This window comes from Diadema setosum, chromosome 1, assembly GCF_964275005.1.
Source record: "Diadema setosum chromosome 1, eeDiaSeto1, whole genome shotgun sequence".
Lineage (NCBI taxonomy): Eukaryota > Metazoa > Echinodermata > Echinoidea > Diadematoida > Diadematidae > Diadema > Diadema setosum.
The window spans coordinates 12,286,383-12,302,296 of NC_092685.1; the positions used below are offsets into that span (position 1 = coordinate 12,286,383).

General features: G+C 41.4%; 1 protein-coding gene across 1 annotated transcript in view; it reads left to right on the forward strand.

Annotated features, from left to right (window-relative positions):
• LOC140234163 (thrombospondin-2-like) overlaps nucleotides 1–15,914 on the forward strand; it is a 72,743-nt gene that overhangs the window by 24,479 nt on the left and 32,350 nt on the right. Inside the window, 4 exon segments of the mRNA XM_072314239.1 lie at nucleotides 10,303–10,745; nucleotides 11,934–12,050; nucleotides 12,420–12,513; nucleotides 14,008–14,166. Coding sequence (XP_072170340.1) covers nucleotides 10,303–10,745; nucleotides 11,934–12,050; nucleotides 12,420–12,513; nucleotides 14,008–14,166 — 813 coding nt within the window.

The window sequence follows — 15,914 nt, forward strand, 5'->3', positions numbered from 1 at the left end:
AAATATGGGGGGGGGGGGAGGGGAGGGGAGGGGAGGGGAGGGGAGGGGAGGGGAAAAAACAAAGTTTGGTTGGTGCATGAGCTCGTCATTCATCGGAATGTTTCCCGCCGTATCTCCAATTATGGACAGAATTTCGACAAGTTCAAGTTTTGAAGGTGGAGAAGTCTCGGAGACGACACTCCTGGCACGGATTCTGGCGGTCTGACAAAGCAAATAAACATAAATGTTTTTTACCTCTGAGTTCATGTGATTGTTGATATCAATTCCATGATATACGAGAAGATGGCGCGGTAATACGAAAAACCTCACGAAGCAGCAACACGTGTGCAAGATATGGACCCAGCCCTATATTTCATTCTGCTTCCAACCCTTCTTCGAACGAAGCCGCATTCTTTCTGCCAACCAGAGCATGCACTCCGACACGTAAACTAGTTTACCTTTTCACAACGTTCATTTTGGATATGACAAATGATAAAAACAGACGACAGCTTGAATGATGCTACGAAGCATTCGTGCCGACAGTCAAGAGAACCTAGCAACACACATTGTTATCCTGCCAAGTTTGATTGATGCCAGAATAATTACAAAAGTGTGATATAAAATACCACATTTTGAAAGCGTATAAAAAATACTAATATATTTTCTAAACTAAAAGCGAGTTATTAGATATTTGGTGATATATTGAAATTCTGTAACCGATAGAAATCAAGACAGAGAGAAGGTAAGACATACGTCATTGTATAAGTATTACAATGTTCGTGTGTGGGGTCAGAGGTCGTCAATAATTCCTCGAGCCTTTGCAAACTTTCCATCTGACACGTGACATCCTTTTTCAGGGAAGCCCGTATATACTTGATAAGTCATCATCCCTAAAGACCAATCTTTCAAAGTCTGCTCCGCGTCTCATTCTCTCACCTCCCATCACCCCGCCCCTTTAATGCAAGCCATCGTCACCATGGAAACGCCATCTTCAGGTCGGTCCACGTCTAGGTTTCAGCCTCACAGCTGAAATGTTCTGCTGCCATTTCAACGTCAATCTCTGAACATTCTGGCATGCGAACCCAATCCAGTCGAATTGTTTGTCTGGTTGGTAGTTTCGACATTTTTAACAGTCTGCACTTCAGTGGCTGGCGCTCAAGGCGATGTACAAGTTAACAGCCAAGCTCAAATTCGATTTATATGCTTCTGAAGAGCAAGGAAATATTCGTCGATGATTTGATGTATTGTTCACATCATTGACACGAATTCACACGCTCCATTAGATTACCGCGAAACGTCTGTAATCAATGGTGTTATGAAGAATCCTGAGGCACTTCGTGAAATTGTGGTTCGGCGTGAAATTGCGACCTACCAAAATTGAATTAACAACTTGACACTACAGCGTTCGCGTCAATAGAGAGAACACATTGTCGGCACAGTGAATGTCTCGGCATTCTTTCAAGCGCCCACATACATGTTGTTCGTTGAAATTTAGAAAACAGCAAACGTGCATGGCACAATGTGATATTGCTGTCGTGTACGCACAATACACCTGTCAGCCTAATATGCCTCGCATTAAATAATTGATATCGATCTTTGAACTTGTTCTTCACATAAATATGACAGCGGATCTTAAGTCCTTTTTGTAGCATTGACAGTATTCGCGTTGTGCTAGACCCCACATCTTTGGCGCTGTAGAGAATTAAGCTTAATCGCTCGGCGAAAGCATAAGTCAGTGTGCTTCTCAAATTTTGAATCCGTCCGTTTTCATCGTATCACTTGCTCTTGATATTGTTGTTTGTGAATAAGAATGAACATAAATCAGAGAGAGCAAAAAGGTCACTTTGGGTGCCTACAATACAGTCAACGTCGCATGCAGAGTGCTTTCCTGGTTATGTGTACTCCGTTGCATCACTTCGTTGTTGTTAAAGTTGGTCGCTGATTTTAGACTATTATTTCTTCACAAAACATTTTCGTGAGTTGACTTCGATGGCCCACGATTCATCATCAAAGGTCATTGGCCAGTGCTCCGAGCCCTTTGCAAGTTGGTTACATCATAGGGATATTTCCCATGGGGATAATGGAATAGAACGGTTCTGTCAGGGTACGGACAAACAAGTACTAAACATGAGAAAGGAATAGATTCATATAAATATACTCTCTCGCGAACGATGTTGTCGGAAGTTTTGGGCTTTCGTTCTGGAATGTTACTTCCTGTATGACCTGTGTCTCTTTCTGGTGGGGGTGGACGGAAAAGTCTTTTTTTTCTTTTTTCTTTTCTTTTTTTTTTTTTTGCAGAAAGACGTGATGGGAATTGCCAAGAGGTAGGCATCTGAAGTTGAATACCTTCACTCCCCGATCGAAAAAAGAGGAAGTGAAAGACATGATCTGGACTGTTTTCTTCTTCTGTTTGCGCAGCATGATGTCTAAGAATGCTGGTGCTGACAAACTGGCTCAAACCTCCCGACTCGTACGTGAGCAAACACGATCAGACGAACTGAGACAATCTATGGTTGACAAGTCAATTGCTAATCATGCTTACGGGTCACGGGTCAAGAATCGCACACAACTCGTTGGCATTTTGCGGAGACGAGGTTGATACATGACGAGGAGACGGGATGAGATTAGTACAGGAAAAGATTTGTACCTAAAAACGAGAGAATCGCTGAAATGAGATGACATTCCAACCATGACAGACGGAGTTGCTCGATTCCCTCTTCAATAGTGATCAATAAATCTCTTTATTTACCCTTTACCATTTAGATTTGCTCGAGCATGTCAACTTCGTATAATGCGGATTTCAACGAAAGTGTTTCTACTTATCGAAACGTTTTATTACCGTTTAAGAAGGATTAGAAGTGAAAAGAAAGTCGTTCGCTTTTCGCGAATGGTAATTTTGTCTTCCATCCACAGTTATAAGTTCTGATTGTAGCTAGGCTGAGCTGATAGACGCCGTAAGGATTCAAAATGAGTAGGTAAAGAAAAAAAAAATTCTTCCTCTATTCACGTATAGGATAAACATCACCAATCGCATCATTGTTGCAGCGAGTAGAGTCTTATCAATGATTACTGAAAAACAATACAACTTGTGAATCACTCTGATTGCAGGAATACAGAAATATTGTCTCAAATACCTTTGTGTGTACTTTTGTTAGTCTTTCTTTTCACTAACATAGAACAAAAGGCTGAGTTTATTTTGTTGTTCTCGTATTTATCGATCCTGATACGACACAAATGAAACATCTACCCTTTTTGTGATCTTCTGCGTTTCCTTTGGGAGTCCCACTCATTTCGGGATGTGAATTTTGTGACTGTAGCAACAAAAGTCGTGTTTAAAGTAGTCTTTTAAACTTATCTGACCCTCGAACATGACGTCTTACAATAAAAAATTATGAAATGTGACACGTGTTGATGATCCATTTCTTCTTGTTTTTCCATCCCATATTTCACAAGCATGGTCAGCAGGCGCGTTGAAATAGCCCGACCATGATTTATCATGCCCTTTTCATGTGTTATTTCCCCATTTCTAGTTTTGACCTCCCTCATAGTAGGAACCAAAGAAACTAGTTACAAGATCTGAGGCAAGTGATGAAAAGAAGACAGAGACTGGACGTGACCTTCCACTCAATTTTGGACAAAAACTGACATGATCTGATCTACAATAGGTTTCCAATGCGAAATCGAGACGAATATTCACGAAAACATCATTGGACTAAACGCTTTTTTTTTTTTTCAAACAGAAAAGTGGGTCAGTCAGTTTCATTCCATAAGTGATCAATCTTTTCCTTTCGGGGAAAATTTGCGCACAACGTCATGAGGCCGTATTGACCGTTCTTGTTTTGGGGGTAAATCATTCACTCGGCTCATTGCTTAGCTCCTTCTTTGATATTTTTTTCTGGATTTTTGAGGTTATAGTTTTGAAAAAAAAAAGAAGAAAAGAAATGGATACCATACACTATTCGTGTCTGTCTTGAATACTATCTTGCTTCACGAAACGCACCTGCTGGAATAAACGGGTTGCCCGGGTCCCATGAACACGGGTGTCATCGTGCGCTTTCAGTGAAATTGGCATTGTATGTGGATTGAACTGCTTTGATATCTCGGTATTTTAGAAAAACAGTTTTTGAAAGCATAGAACTTTGGACTCGACGTCAGTTAAGTCTTTCCCAACGTTCGTAGCAATCGCAAAAATAAATTGCCATTTTGACTAACCAGATTCGAGGTGTGTTTCTTTTGTCCCCCTTTGACGCTCCATTGTATGCAGTGTCAATACCTTATCATAATGAAAATATATTTGCTCACACTTGATACTGTTTACCCCGTATGTAAAGATAGGACAGGTTATTAACATTCCGTTGTAAAAAAAAAAAATAAAATAAAAATCCATCAGCACATGATGCACTAATATCAGATTTCGCAGTAACACATCCGTTTGATTGGGGGGGGGGGCGGGGTAGGGTCCTACATGTGTGCACATGTATCTGGTCTTATTTGACGGCAAGAACGAAAGTTTGCTGCGCTGACATTAACTCATTGTCTGTTGGAATCGTATCACGAAATCTGTGGAAAGGATCATGTCTTGTAGACAAGAGGCTAAGAGGGCATTTGCGAACAGACCTCAAGTTTACAGACGGAAGGCGAACCCGCCCTTTTGGCAGGATAGCGCGAGGGGAGACGGGCAAGGGGGAGGTATATAAGAGGATAACGACATGATTTCGTTTGCGAGTTTGGGCGTGGCTTTCCTCCCCAAAAGATGGTTTGAGGATCGTGTTTCCAGTCCGTACCTCTGCGGCCGCCCTCGCGAGGTTACCCAAGTCAGCCCGTACGCCCACGTTCGAGGACGTTGGTTTAAAGGTAGTAACTGCCATTTGCAATTTTTTTTTTTTTTTTTTTTTGCTTGAACAAATGTCAAGGGATTGTAGCCGAAAAGCCACTAGACCATTTGTAGGTGAAAAAAAACCCCAAGTAAAATAGTTATAAAATGTGAGTTAGGGATAGAAAAAACCAACGTAAAAATGTTAATCAGTATAATCAATGTATTATATGTATCAATCAGTATGATCAAAGTATTGTATAATAAACAAAATGTGAACAATAGGTTTATTACAATCGTTTTTAGAATCACGGAGCTATAGCTCCATGCTAGAATAAACCGTCTACAGTTATGGTTCATTGAGAAATTTACTCATATTTCCATATATTTGTGACTCTATTGCAAAACTTTTATATGTTTTGTGATACACTGACTAAACTATTATGCATCAAAGGTGTAATGTGATAACTCGGACATTTTTAATCACTGTTCCCAATGATAAACAGTGGCTTTGAGATGATAATCCATGACATAATTCCAGAATATTAATTGATCCCCTCTAGATGATGTTAGATTAGCATATGTCTTGGATTAATATGTCAATTTTATCGTTAGCATTTTTACAAGCATCGGAAGTTGCCAAACTTACCAATCAAGTAATAATTTTCGATATGTAGCACTCTTAGCAGGTCACGAGGATTAAATCATCTTCTTTTGTCCTTTGGTAAAAGCACAAAAAGTTCACTTTGGGAAGGAAATGATAAATCCACTTGTCTTTCGTTCGTGCTCCAGTAACGTTAATCACAATATTATTGACGATATCATACACCTATCATGTAAACCTCGTTACGTCATAAAACCATAGTAGGTTTAAGATTAATGGTAAATCTTCAAATGATGGTAGCCTTCAGCATTTTCTTGGCTTTGATTGGTTATTTAATAGTGTTGATGTGATTACTACCATTGATTGCAGAGTTGCCATTAATTGTAAAGTTACCACAGTTTTTAGCACGGGACCCATGCCCTTTCAAATGGTAATTAATGCAGATAGTAAGATGCAGATAAAAGTGGTAACTAATGCATATATTTGCAGATGTCTTGAGCCCGCGCTTCTCAACATTTTTTTTTCAACCCGCGGCCCACTTTTGCTTCTTCAGTTTTTTTTTTTTTTTTTTTTTTTTTTTTTTTTTTTTTTTTTTTTTTTTTTTAGGCCCAGTTACATGTGTAGATCGAATACAACGCTTTTACATTTTTATTTATTTTTTTTTTTTTTTGGAAGACACAGCGGCTCACCTGTGAGAGCTTAACGGTTCACTGCATGGTTGAGAAGCACATGTACAATTGACAACCCAAAACGACGTTTCTACAGTAGTTGCAGTTAATGTTACCGGGGTGTATATATCAACCAAGCACCCTTTATGTGGTAATCATCATGGGGAAGAAATGTTACCTTTGTCGGGTTCGTGCTCCGGTCGTATTGGAACGTGCTGACTGGATGGAATTTGCCCCGAGATCTGGAGGATCATTGTACGAGGGGAAAAAGTGACTTCGCTGAATGCTATCTCCATGGTGACTGAGTATTCCGGAGGGGAAGGGAATTTTTAACCATCAGGCGGAAATTCGTCTTATGTAAACACAGATGCGGATCTACGCACTACGACAATATAGCAACCATGGACGACTAAACATGCAGAGGTGATATTACAAGATTTTGGCGGGAACAAGGAGGGGAGAGGATTGAAGATGTGGGGATGACATTCAGCCGGTATGATCCCAGAAAGAGAGACGAGGACTCGCTACATGACCCTGTCAGACGGCGACGTGTATCGATATCAGCACATACTTCGATAGGTGGATGCAGGTGTGTGTGTGTGTGTGTGTGTGTGTGTGCGTGTGTGTTTCTTTTCTCTCTTTTTCTTTTCTTCTCCGTGTACCATGGTGTGATGGGAACGGGGGATTTTGACAAAGAGAAGCACTTCCAAAACTTGGTTAGTTAAAGCTGTTAATAACTTTTTAAGGAAGATATCTTCACCAACATCCAAATTCCAAATTAGGACGCGATAAATTGTTGTTGTTGTGTTACAGGAATGCTGTATGTTAGTATGCTCTGTGTCGTTTGTCATCATTTTCCAATTCTAAATCATTATTTTATCACACCTGCGCTGGACCGTGAATGATCCGATAAACACCACCATGACCACCGGCGGCTCGCTGGACATTGTGAAGAATCCATTCTCATGCATGCCTGATTCAACTCCTTGTTGGTTCTGCATCCTCTCTTCCGCAGATGACAGAAATGATCACATTTGAATGCTAATGATCTTACTGGAGTACAGTGCCAGACGAAGACGGCCGCTAGATTAACTAGGGAAAGGGGAAAAATAATAATCTCAGAGAATACAATGTAATACTGCACTTCTATATTTGCAGATAACTGTTTCCCTGACAAAGGTCAAATTAACTGTACCAATGTTTTCCTTAGCAACGAAATCATTTATGCCTATCAGACCAGATATGAGTGTCTGAAAGAAAGAATAAAGATAAAAAAAAATAATAAAATGGAAATAAGATGGAAAAAGGAAGAAGTAGTCTGGATTCCTTGTCAATGGACTGTGGCGTAGACTCAATCACTTTCTAGTCTTATTCTGCATGCTTGACAAACACTTGTGTATGTGCATCACGAGGTTGAAGGATGTGTCATCAGAAATCTTTTCGGGTGATGGGATGGCCTTCGCACGAAAAGGAAGATGAAGATTTGTGAATGTGAGTCTAAATGGCTATTTCGTACCAGGAGGGATAGTCAATAGGTAAAAAGGAAAGGTAACACCTACCCAAGGGGCAATTACGTCCGGAAAGAATGAGAAAAAAAAATGCGTAGAAAATTACCGGGAACTGGACGCAAATCCCACCAGAATTCTTCTTTGTAAATGACGTGAACTGTGTATAGGTCTCTTTCCTTTCGTTGTTTAGGCAGCCGTGTCAGGGATATGTGAATGGAACAACATCTATTTGCATACACATTCGCATCTTCTTATCTCTATAGGTGGTGAATCCTTTTTTCTTCAAGATTTCGCATGCCTATGTACCTTGTTACCGTCTTATGTGGCTGCTTTGTTACTGCTTGCCGTTTGATAAACAAGAAAGGGCTCAGCTATCATTACCCTAACAAAAAGAATTACAAAGAAAGAAAGTAAGGAAGATACACAAGGGGTGAAATAATTCCATTTTCTTGCCGAAGGATTCTTTTAGTGATCTGGAGAAAGTCCTTCAAATAGAATTTCTCACAGGACTTTCTCTAATGTCTCCAACTGTGTCTCAGAGGAGGCAGGATTTACTCTCTCCCTCTCTCTCCCTCTCCCTTCTCACGGTCTGTCTGTCTGTCTGTCTGTCTGTTTCTCTATTTGTCTATTTTTCTCTGTCGGTCGTCATGTCTTTGTGTTTGTGTGATTATAATTTGCGTATTTCGGCATATCCGCCCATCTCTCCTCCCCCATCTGATTGAAATAAGTAATTAATCTCTCTTTTCTGAGTCAATTAAATGTGGGTCTATTCATTGAATAATATTATCTTTATGCAATCTGTGAAAAGGCAAAATATTTATCATGCATATATATTACCTTATATACCTACACCATGTGTACCTTATTATACACTGTGTGATTCGTGCAGGTTAATCGAGAATACGGCGCTAGATATGTAAATCGAGTAGGGACGCTGTCGCGTTGTCGTCCATGGTCTACCGTAATTTCGAATGACCATGAATGGATGATGATAATAATTAATTTCTCCTAATCTTGGTTTACTCCGTTTAATTCCGTATTCGTGGATTTGTTCATCATGCAATACTTTCAAGAAGATATGTCTCCATACGTGTCCATTATTCGCCATTCCGATATTGTCTCTGAAAGAGCCTGCTGAGTCGTTTTAATTGTTCGGGAAGTACCACCTGCCAGGGACACTTTGCTAAACGATGCCACGTTGTCAAAAACGGTGATTTACACAGCAAGTGAATGGGCTTTCTGTCATTTTCGTTCAATATCCAATGTGTTCTGAATACCACAGAACCCCAGATGATCACGAAAATCTACCCCCGCCCCCCACCCCCCCCCCCCGACCCTCCATGGGGTTGACTGACGTTTTCACGTCTTTCGTTTGGGGCAGTCTGAGACGGAGATCTTCGAGGAAGTTTTGGGACCAATGTTGTCGTGTGCTCCAAGGAGTTGTCCAGGTGGATTTGAGCTCGATGTCTCGTGTTGCTCACCAGTGACATATAATCGTTGAGCGATATCGTCATCAGTAAACCACCCTCCTTTTACAGAGCGAATGAAGTCATGCGTTTGTTGATATTCCGTACCTTGATCTTTACCTCTACAGTAGGAACCCTTTAGTTATCGTTTCACAATAGAGGCGAAGTTGGCGAAATCGTATCCGGGTAATTACCCCCCCCCCCCCCCCCCGGCTGAATACTGGCGACTGGTTGGTGGTATTGGTAAGAGTAATGATTAGGGTTAGGTTTAGTGTTAGGAGTTTGGGTTAGGGTTAGGATAAGTTCAGGATTAGGATTAAGATTAGGGCCTGGGGAAGGGTCCGGGGTAATTGCCCAGGGGGTAATTGCCCTAGACCCGGGGAGATAAATGACACACAGATTACAGAATACAGTGAGTGTAGTCCAGACAGTTCTGTATGCTCGATATGATTATCATCAGTTTCTCGCGATTCGTGCGACAATTATTCGATTAGATGGACGATTTTCTCCCTTGCTAATTCTTTACTTTGACGGGAAGATGCAGTGACGATTTCACTGAGAGACTGCATTATACACGTTTGGTTTAGGAGCATCGAATGGTAGCGCAGCATTATAGAATGATTTCAATTGCTATCTTAGGACGGTCGGAAGTGAATACCACAATTCATTATCTGGCTAATCTATCATTAGGACCTAAAGAGGGAGACCACACATATGCAACTACTATCAAAGCATTAATACCTGTTCTTTGTTGCCTAGTTGAATGCCTGCTGAATGTAATAATCCTGTCTTTGTGGGATGTGCGAAAAGTGTACACAAACCTATTTTAATGGATTAGAATAATCCTAAATAGTGCATGGATGCATTCATGTTTAACGCATTGCTTTCGATGCTTGGGGGCGGGGGAGGTGATTTCGAAAAATGGCAATGCCATAGCAGTGAGTCGCAGCGCTCGAATACATACATATTTTTTCCCCGATATTGTATTGAATGTGGCGTATGAGGAGACAGTGTCTCATTTGGATATGAGTTGTCGACAGTTAATATCTATCGCCAAAGACTTTTAAATGTACGAGTTCATGAGCTTTAGTCTGTGTGCAAAGACACCGATACCTTTCAGTATCAAAATACCATTCACTTCTAAACTCGGATTTTATGGGTTTTTCTGCTTGTGGAAATGTTTCGTTTCTCTAATGTGCGTTCCATCTCACCACACGATTGCTATGGTAACAGTGAATGACGTATCTCATCTTTCTCCCTCCAGGAGATGAAAATGTCCCGCCTATCCACGTGGGCGTTGGTCCACTTCCACCAATGGAAGAGGTCCCCAGCATCCCTCCTTCTCAGCCCGAGGTCGTGCCACCTTCCCAGGGCCAGCTGCCGTCGAAGGTGCCATCGGTGCCCGAGTCGCCGTCGGTCTCGACGGCCACGAACACTCCCCGCCCGTCCAAGCCAGTTCCGGGCGAGTTGACAAACTCCGACCTTCCCGTCAACCCCGACATGGTCGACGGCCTGCTCAACGACGGTCTCATCGGCGATCGCCTGCCCGTGTACCCACCTTATCAACCGGATCTGCCTGGAATCAACAACCAGCTCAATCAAAACGGGCAGTGCAGTATGACGTGCGAACAGGTCTCCAACCTACAGGCTGTGGTGGATGTTCTCTCACAAGGACAAGAAAATATTCTCACCCGGATGACGGAAATGGTAAGAAACCCTCTCTGTAAAGGCAACAGCTGCAATGCTTTATACACAATATACATGGCCGAGTTGTGTGCAAGATTGGGTTCCGACACATTCATTAGATCAGATACAATGATTCACAGATTAATCACCTTTTTGAACATGCGCATTCTTAATCTAACCTTCGGGGCCCCACATGTTAGCATTTAATTGTAAAAACACACTGTGTAGTCCAGTACGACTCGATCGCTGCCAGCAAAGTAAAAAGAAAAAAGTCTTTTAAGCATTTCCTTAATCATTTGTCTCCGAAACATGGTACACTTCGTAACCTTTACACAAGGCGCACTCAGTTCTCGTAATCAGTGGGTGAAGCTTTGTGTTCGTTCTTGACACATTTCCCTACATGACAGGCAGTTGTCTAGGCTTATGTCAAAATGTGTCATTCATTACGTAAGCGACAACAATCAAAGGATCATTGTAATCGTTAGCAGGTTTCGAGAAAGTTTCTTCTCTCACTTTCCCTCTCTTTACTTTTTTTTTTTTGGGGGGGGGGCAGGGGTTGATGACCATGAGTAGCCGACATAAATTGTGTCAATTAATGAAAAATGTTTTTGCACGCTATAGAGAATGTAAGAGGTTATGTGCGTACGCCAAGCAAATACTTGAAGAATTAATTTGCATGAGTTGTAGGTGGCGTGAACAATGCATGCGTCTATGACTTTTACCAATTAACAAACCTATGAAACAAGACTTTGTTTTCGGGTATAACGGGGATACATTTAGACCAAAATAAAAAGAGAAAAAAAAAAGATTGAAATTTTGTGATCCTTCACCTCTATAATGCTGATGTCTCTGAGTGTGCTGCTAAGAACAGTAGTGTTTTACCGACCACAAAGTTCAAGCAAATATTTTATCTCTAACTCCCTAAGTTGAATAAAAAAAAAAAAAAATCGGTAGAGCACCATCGTAGCTTTTAGAGAGGTGACTCTTCTTTGTTGCCTATGAAAAAAAAACCCATAATTCATTTTTCCACAAAAACATAATGTTATTTGCGTTCATTTGGGACGTGCGTACACTGAAAACTCGCTCGTAAAATAGTCGGTCTCTCTGCGTACAGATTTTACTATCAACCTACACGGTGGTGCTTTGAACATAAATCTGCCACATATATAGCTCGACGTCATAATAATGTCTCTGCATTCCTTCGCGCAGGATAACCGGATACCGAGCCAGACACCGCCTTGGCTGGATGGATGCTTCTACAAAAACCAGATCAGGCAGAATTTTGAGCAGTGGAAAGACGATGCCTGCACGACTTGTGAATGCAACGTGAGTAGCAGCGAAAACCAACTACAGGCGTCTTTTTATATCTCTGCTGAATTTGTCACGCGTCACAATGTTGTGACAACACATACCTGCACAGAAAGAGAGGAAATCCTATCGGTGCATTATGCATGTGATGTGCCTAAAAAATGTTTCTAGCCCCACTTGAAAAAAAAAAGACATTTGTATTAACTACTTCCTGATGAGCTTAATCACTTGTGGGGGCTTTTCCAAACCACCAGTCTAATCATTTCCGATAGGGAGATTCCTCATCACCACGAATGGATTTTTATGGTCGTCAAGTGATAATTGTACGAATATTTTTTTTTTTTTTACTCTTGTCTTTTTTTTTCCTTCCATTTTTGGTCTTGACAGGCGCCCTCGGTCACTTGCCGTCTCATCGAATGCCAGCCACAGACTTGTCAGAATCCCGTCATCAAACCCGGCGAGTGCTGCCCGCAATGCCCCGGTAAGCAACCGACGCTTATACCGCCATCAATATTTTTCTCATATCACGCACCAACTAGATTCCTATCCAATGCGCCTGTCCACGTGGAAACGTAATAACCACTTTCCTCATAAAGTTCTTGTCATATCTTTTCATGTCAGAGTGGCCCCATGCTGCATAACGTGTCTTGCAGTTATTTACGTCAAACTGTCTCAGAATCTTCAGGCACCGTTTGAGAACGATTGAGTAAATACTGTGTCTTCGATTTCCTATTTGCGTGATAAGTCTTGGATTGAATGTTACTTGGAATGTGTCCTCCACGAGGCGACATTTGAAGAGTAGTCTACTGTAGACATAGTTTTAACTTCGTATGACTCACCCCTCGTAACTCCCAGGCAATGACATGTATAAAATCAACGTACAGACTTATCAGTGACAGAGTACTATTCAAATCCCATCCTTGACGAGTTATTATGAAAAGAATTCGTTTTTGCGAGGCTACACATACTTTGACGTTGTGTGATGATAAAAACGGTCAAATCGGTTTGTGGCAAGAGCGTGGAGATGATAATGTTGTTGTTTTTTTTTTTTCATCTCAGCAATGGATAAAAAACCCGATTTGACACTGATTAGTCACACATGATTTCCAAATAAATTGCTCTCATCCCGACAAGTTCTGCAACCGCAAGCATTTGAAGGCTACCTCAATTTTGCCGTAATTTTCAGAGCGTGAAGTCTGATGACGCATGCGTACCTAGATTGCAGCATCTGGCAGTGATACACAAGATGTACTTTAACTTTAGTTGATATACATTTTGCTCTATGCAGATGACATGAAAGCTGCCTAATAGGGAAGTAAGTGCAGGACACCATTACTTCATTGATGCCCTGTGTTAGTCGACAGTAAATCCATGGTGATACAACTCTCGCTCTCTCGTTCAGTTTTTCTCGTGCATTTTCACAGACTACGTTCTGAGACGATACTGGTAAACAGTTCAGTTTGGAACTTTCAAATCAAGTAAACCATAAAGCCTTCCACCCTTTGCCTTTGTTATTGTAGCCAAAAGATAGTAACCCTTGGGTTCTCGATGTAGTCGTTGATAAGTTACTCGGTCATTCTAATGCGAAATTGATCTTTTCTACAATTCCCTTAAGATATCGTGTATAAGATCTAATCTCAAACAACATTTACAGCTCATACAGTGTTTATATATACATTGTAATGTCATTGCTACAGCGATCAAGAGAACAGGTGGTCAATAACCAATCAGCTTTTACCATTTGTTGCCATTGCCATAGTAACCTAAGTCATCATAAAGTAAATTTATCGTTTGACTCTCTTTATGTAGCTATCTGAAACCGTGCAATGAAAGGGGTGACGTCCTTGAATACGAAAGGGATTTTCGTTGTACAAGTCTCCTTTTGGAGGATTTCGAACTGTCAAATCGAGTTGAAGTGATCGTCGGTAATAGCTATAAAGAAAAAAAAAAAACGTTTGACTTGTCCTTGTTACAGATGAGGACCAGGGTTGGAGTGAGTGGACTGAATGGACCTCCTGCTCGCTGACATGTGGCACTGGAACGGAGAAGAGGGGGCGATCATGCGACAGGACCAGGTACCCCTGTAACGGTCCAAGCGTGCAGACCAGGAATTGTATAAGGGACCCGTGCGTTAGTAAGTTCAGCCAATAATTTCTTTGCACACGCCCTATCGTCTGCTGTCATGCATGGTTCAGTGATGATATTACATTACTCAGTGCGGTGTTAACCATGTCGGATGAGTTGAGAATTCATATATATATATATATATATATATATATATATATATATATATATACATATATATATATATATTCATATTTGTCGAGAACATCGGTAATCCTGCTCTACAATGAGTTATTTTTATCCTCTTTGTTGGGAGCTCTGCAGAGGCAAATGTGTATGTTAAGTAACTATACATTTTACCCAACGTTCCACTAAATGTATAATCAATCACATGCGCCCACACGTGCATCACTTTAACTAAACCTTGGTTCGGTGAATTTTGCCTAGGGCTTCTTGGCTACCGGTCAGGAAAAGCGGGTAAACATTCGTTTACATTTAGAGATTTGTTGAATCAGGGAGGCCACCTCCCTGGTTGAATTCTTGTCTCCACTGTTTTCATGTGTTGATTGGGTTTCATGGCATGCAGCCACGCTTTTTGCCTTTTTGCTGGAAATCGACACCGGATGCGATTATTGATGTGTGAGTTAAACAAAAGTCTGTGTTATGTGCTCCCTTTTCCTGCTTGATATCAACTTCTAAGGTGTTCATCAAAACATTTTCGTGTTGACTTATGCGCAATCCAATCGCAAACATGTTCTAAGTATCGGTTTATGGATCAGAGAGTCGAAATGACTCGCACGTGTTTCCACAAGTCGTAGATACTTTCACTGATACGGCACTTTTGAGAGAGAAGAATTAGGGCGAATATGTAAGTACTCCATAAACACATCCATCAGCGGCAGCTCTGTTTATGGGGCGCCGCCAGCTGCCGCGAAAGGAAGAAGTTTGGTACGGCTATAACAGGGAGGGAGGGTGTTGACGACTAGAGTTAGATAGAGACGATGGAAAGTGAGAGAGGAATCAACAGAAAGAGAACTAAAATATTGTAGTTTGTGAAGATGGAAAGGTGACTTCAGAGGACAGAGAGCGCAGACAGACAGACAGACAGATAGACAGAGAGAGAGAGAGAGAGAGAGAGAAGGGAGGGAGAATGAAGGAGACAATGGGAGGCGCATAACATTATGCAGTTTAGTATGCAGAGGAAATGCTCAAATAAATCGAAATCTCTAACTTACCTCATGTCAGTTAGCTACTTAATAGTGCAAGGATGGACATGCAAATAGTATAGTTCAGTGCAATACTGCATATTTAATGTGATAACTAAAGTATACAGCGCTTCTGGAGAAAATATTGCAGATTGCATGGGACAGACTCTGGTATTGAAGACATGAATGAAAGTGCGTAGATGACGCACTTCCGGACTGACAAGACTTATCATTGTAGCAGAAAAACAACGTAACAGATGAAATCAGACTCAAACACGCTGAAAAAAAAAAAAGAAAAGATGATGAATCCTACAGACTACCTACCTGAGACTGTCAATCCCCAACCCTACTCCTTCGCGCCACACGAAGCGCCGCGGGTCGCCATGGATCTGACCCTTGGCGCATCCGAACGGTTTTCACACTGTGTCTATATATTCCTCTCTGTTGGAGGGGATGAGAAGTGAAATTGTGCATAGCATTCCTCGCGTGACACGCCGCAGCTCATCCAAGCCCGCCGGGCCAGATCCTCCTAGCTACGTGCTGAGATTCCGCACTATGAAATTATTATAAACTTATGAGTGGTAGACGTAAATCTCCTGACCGGGATACTGTG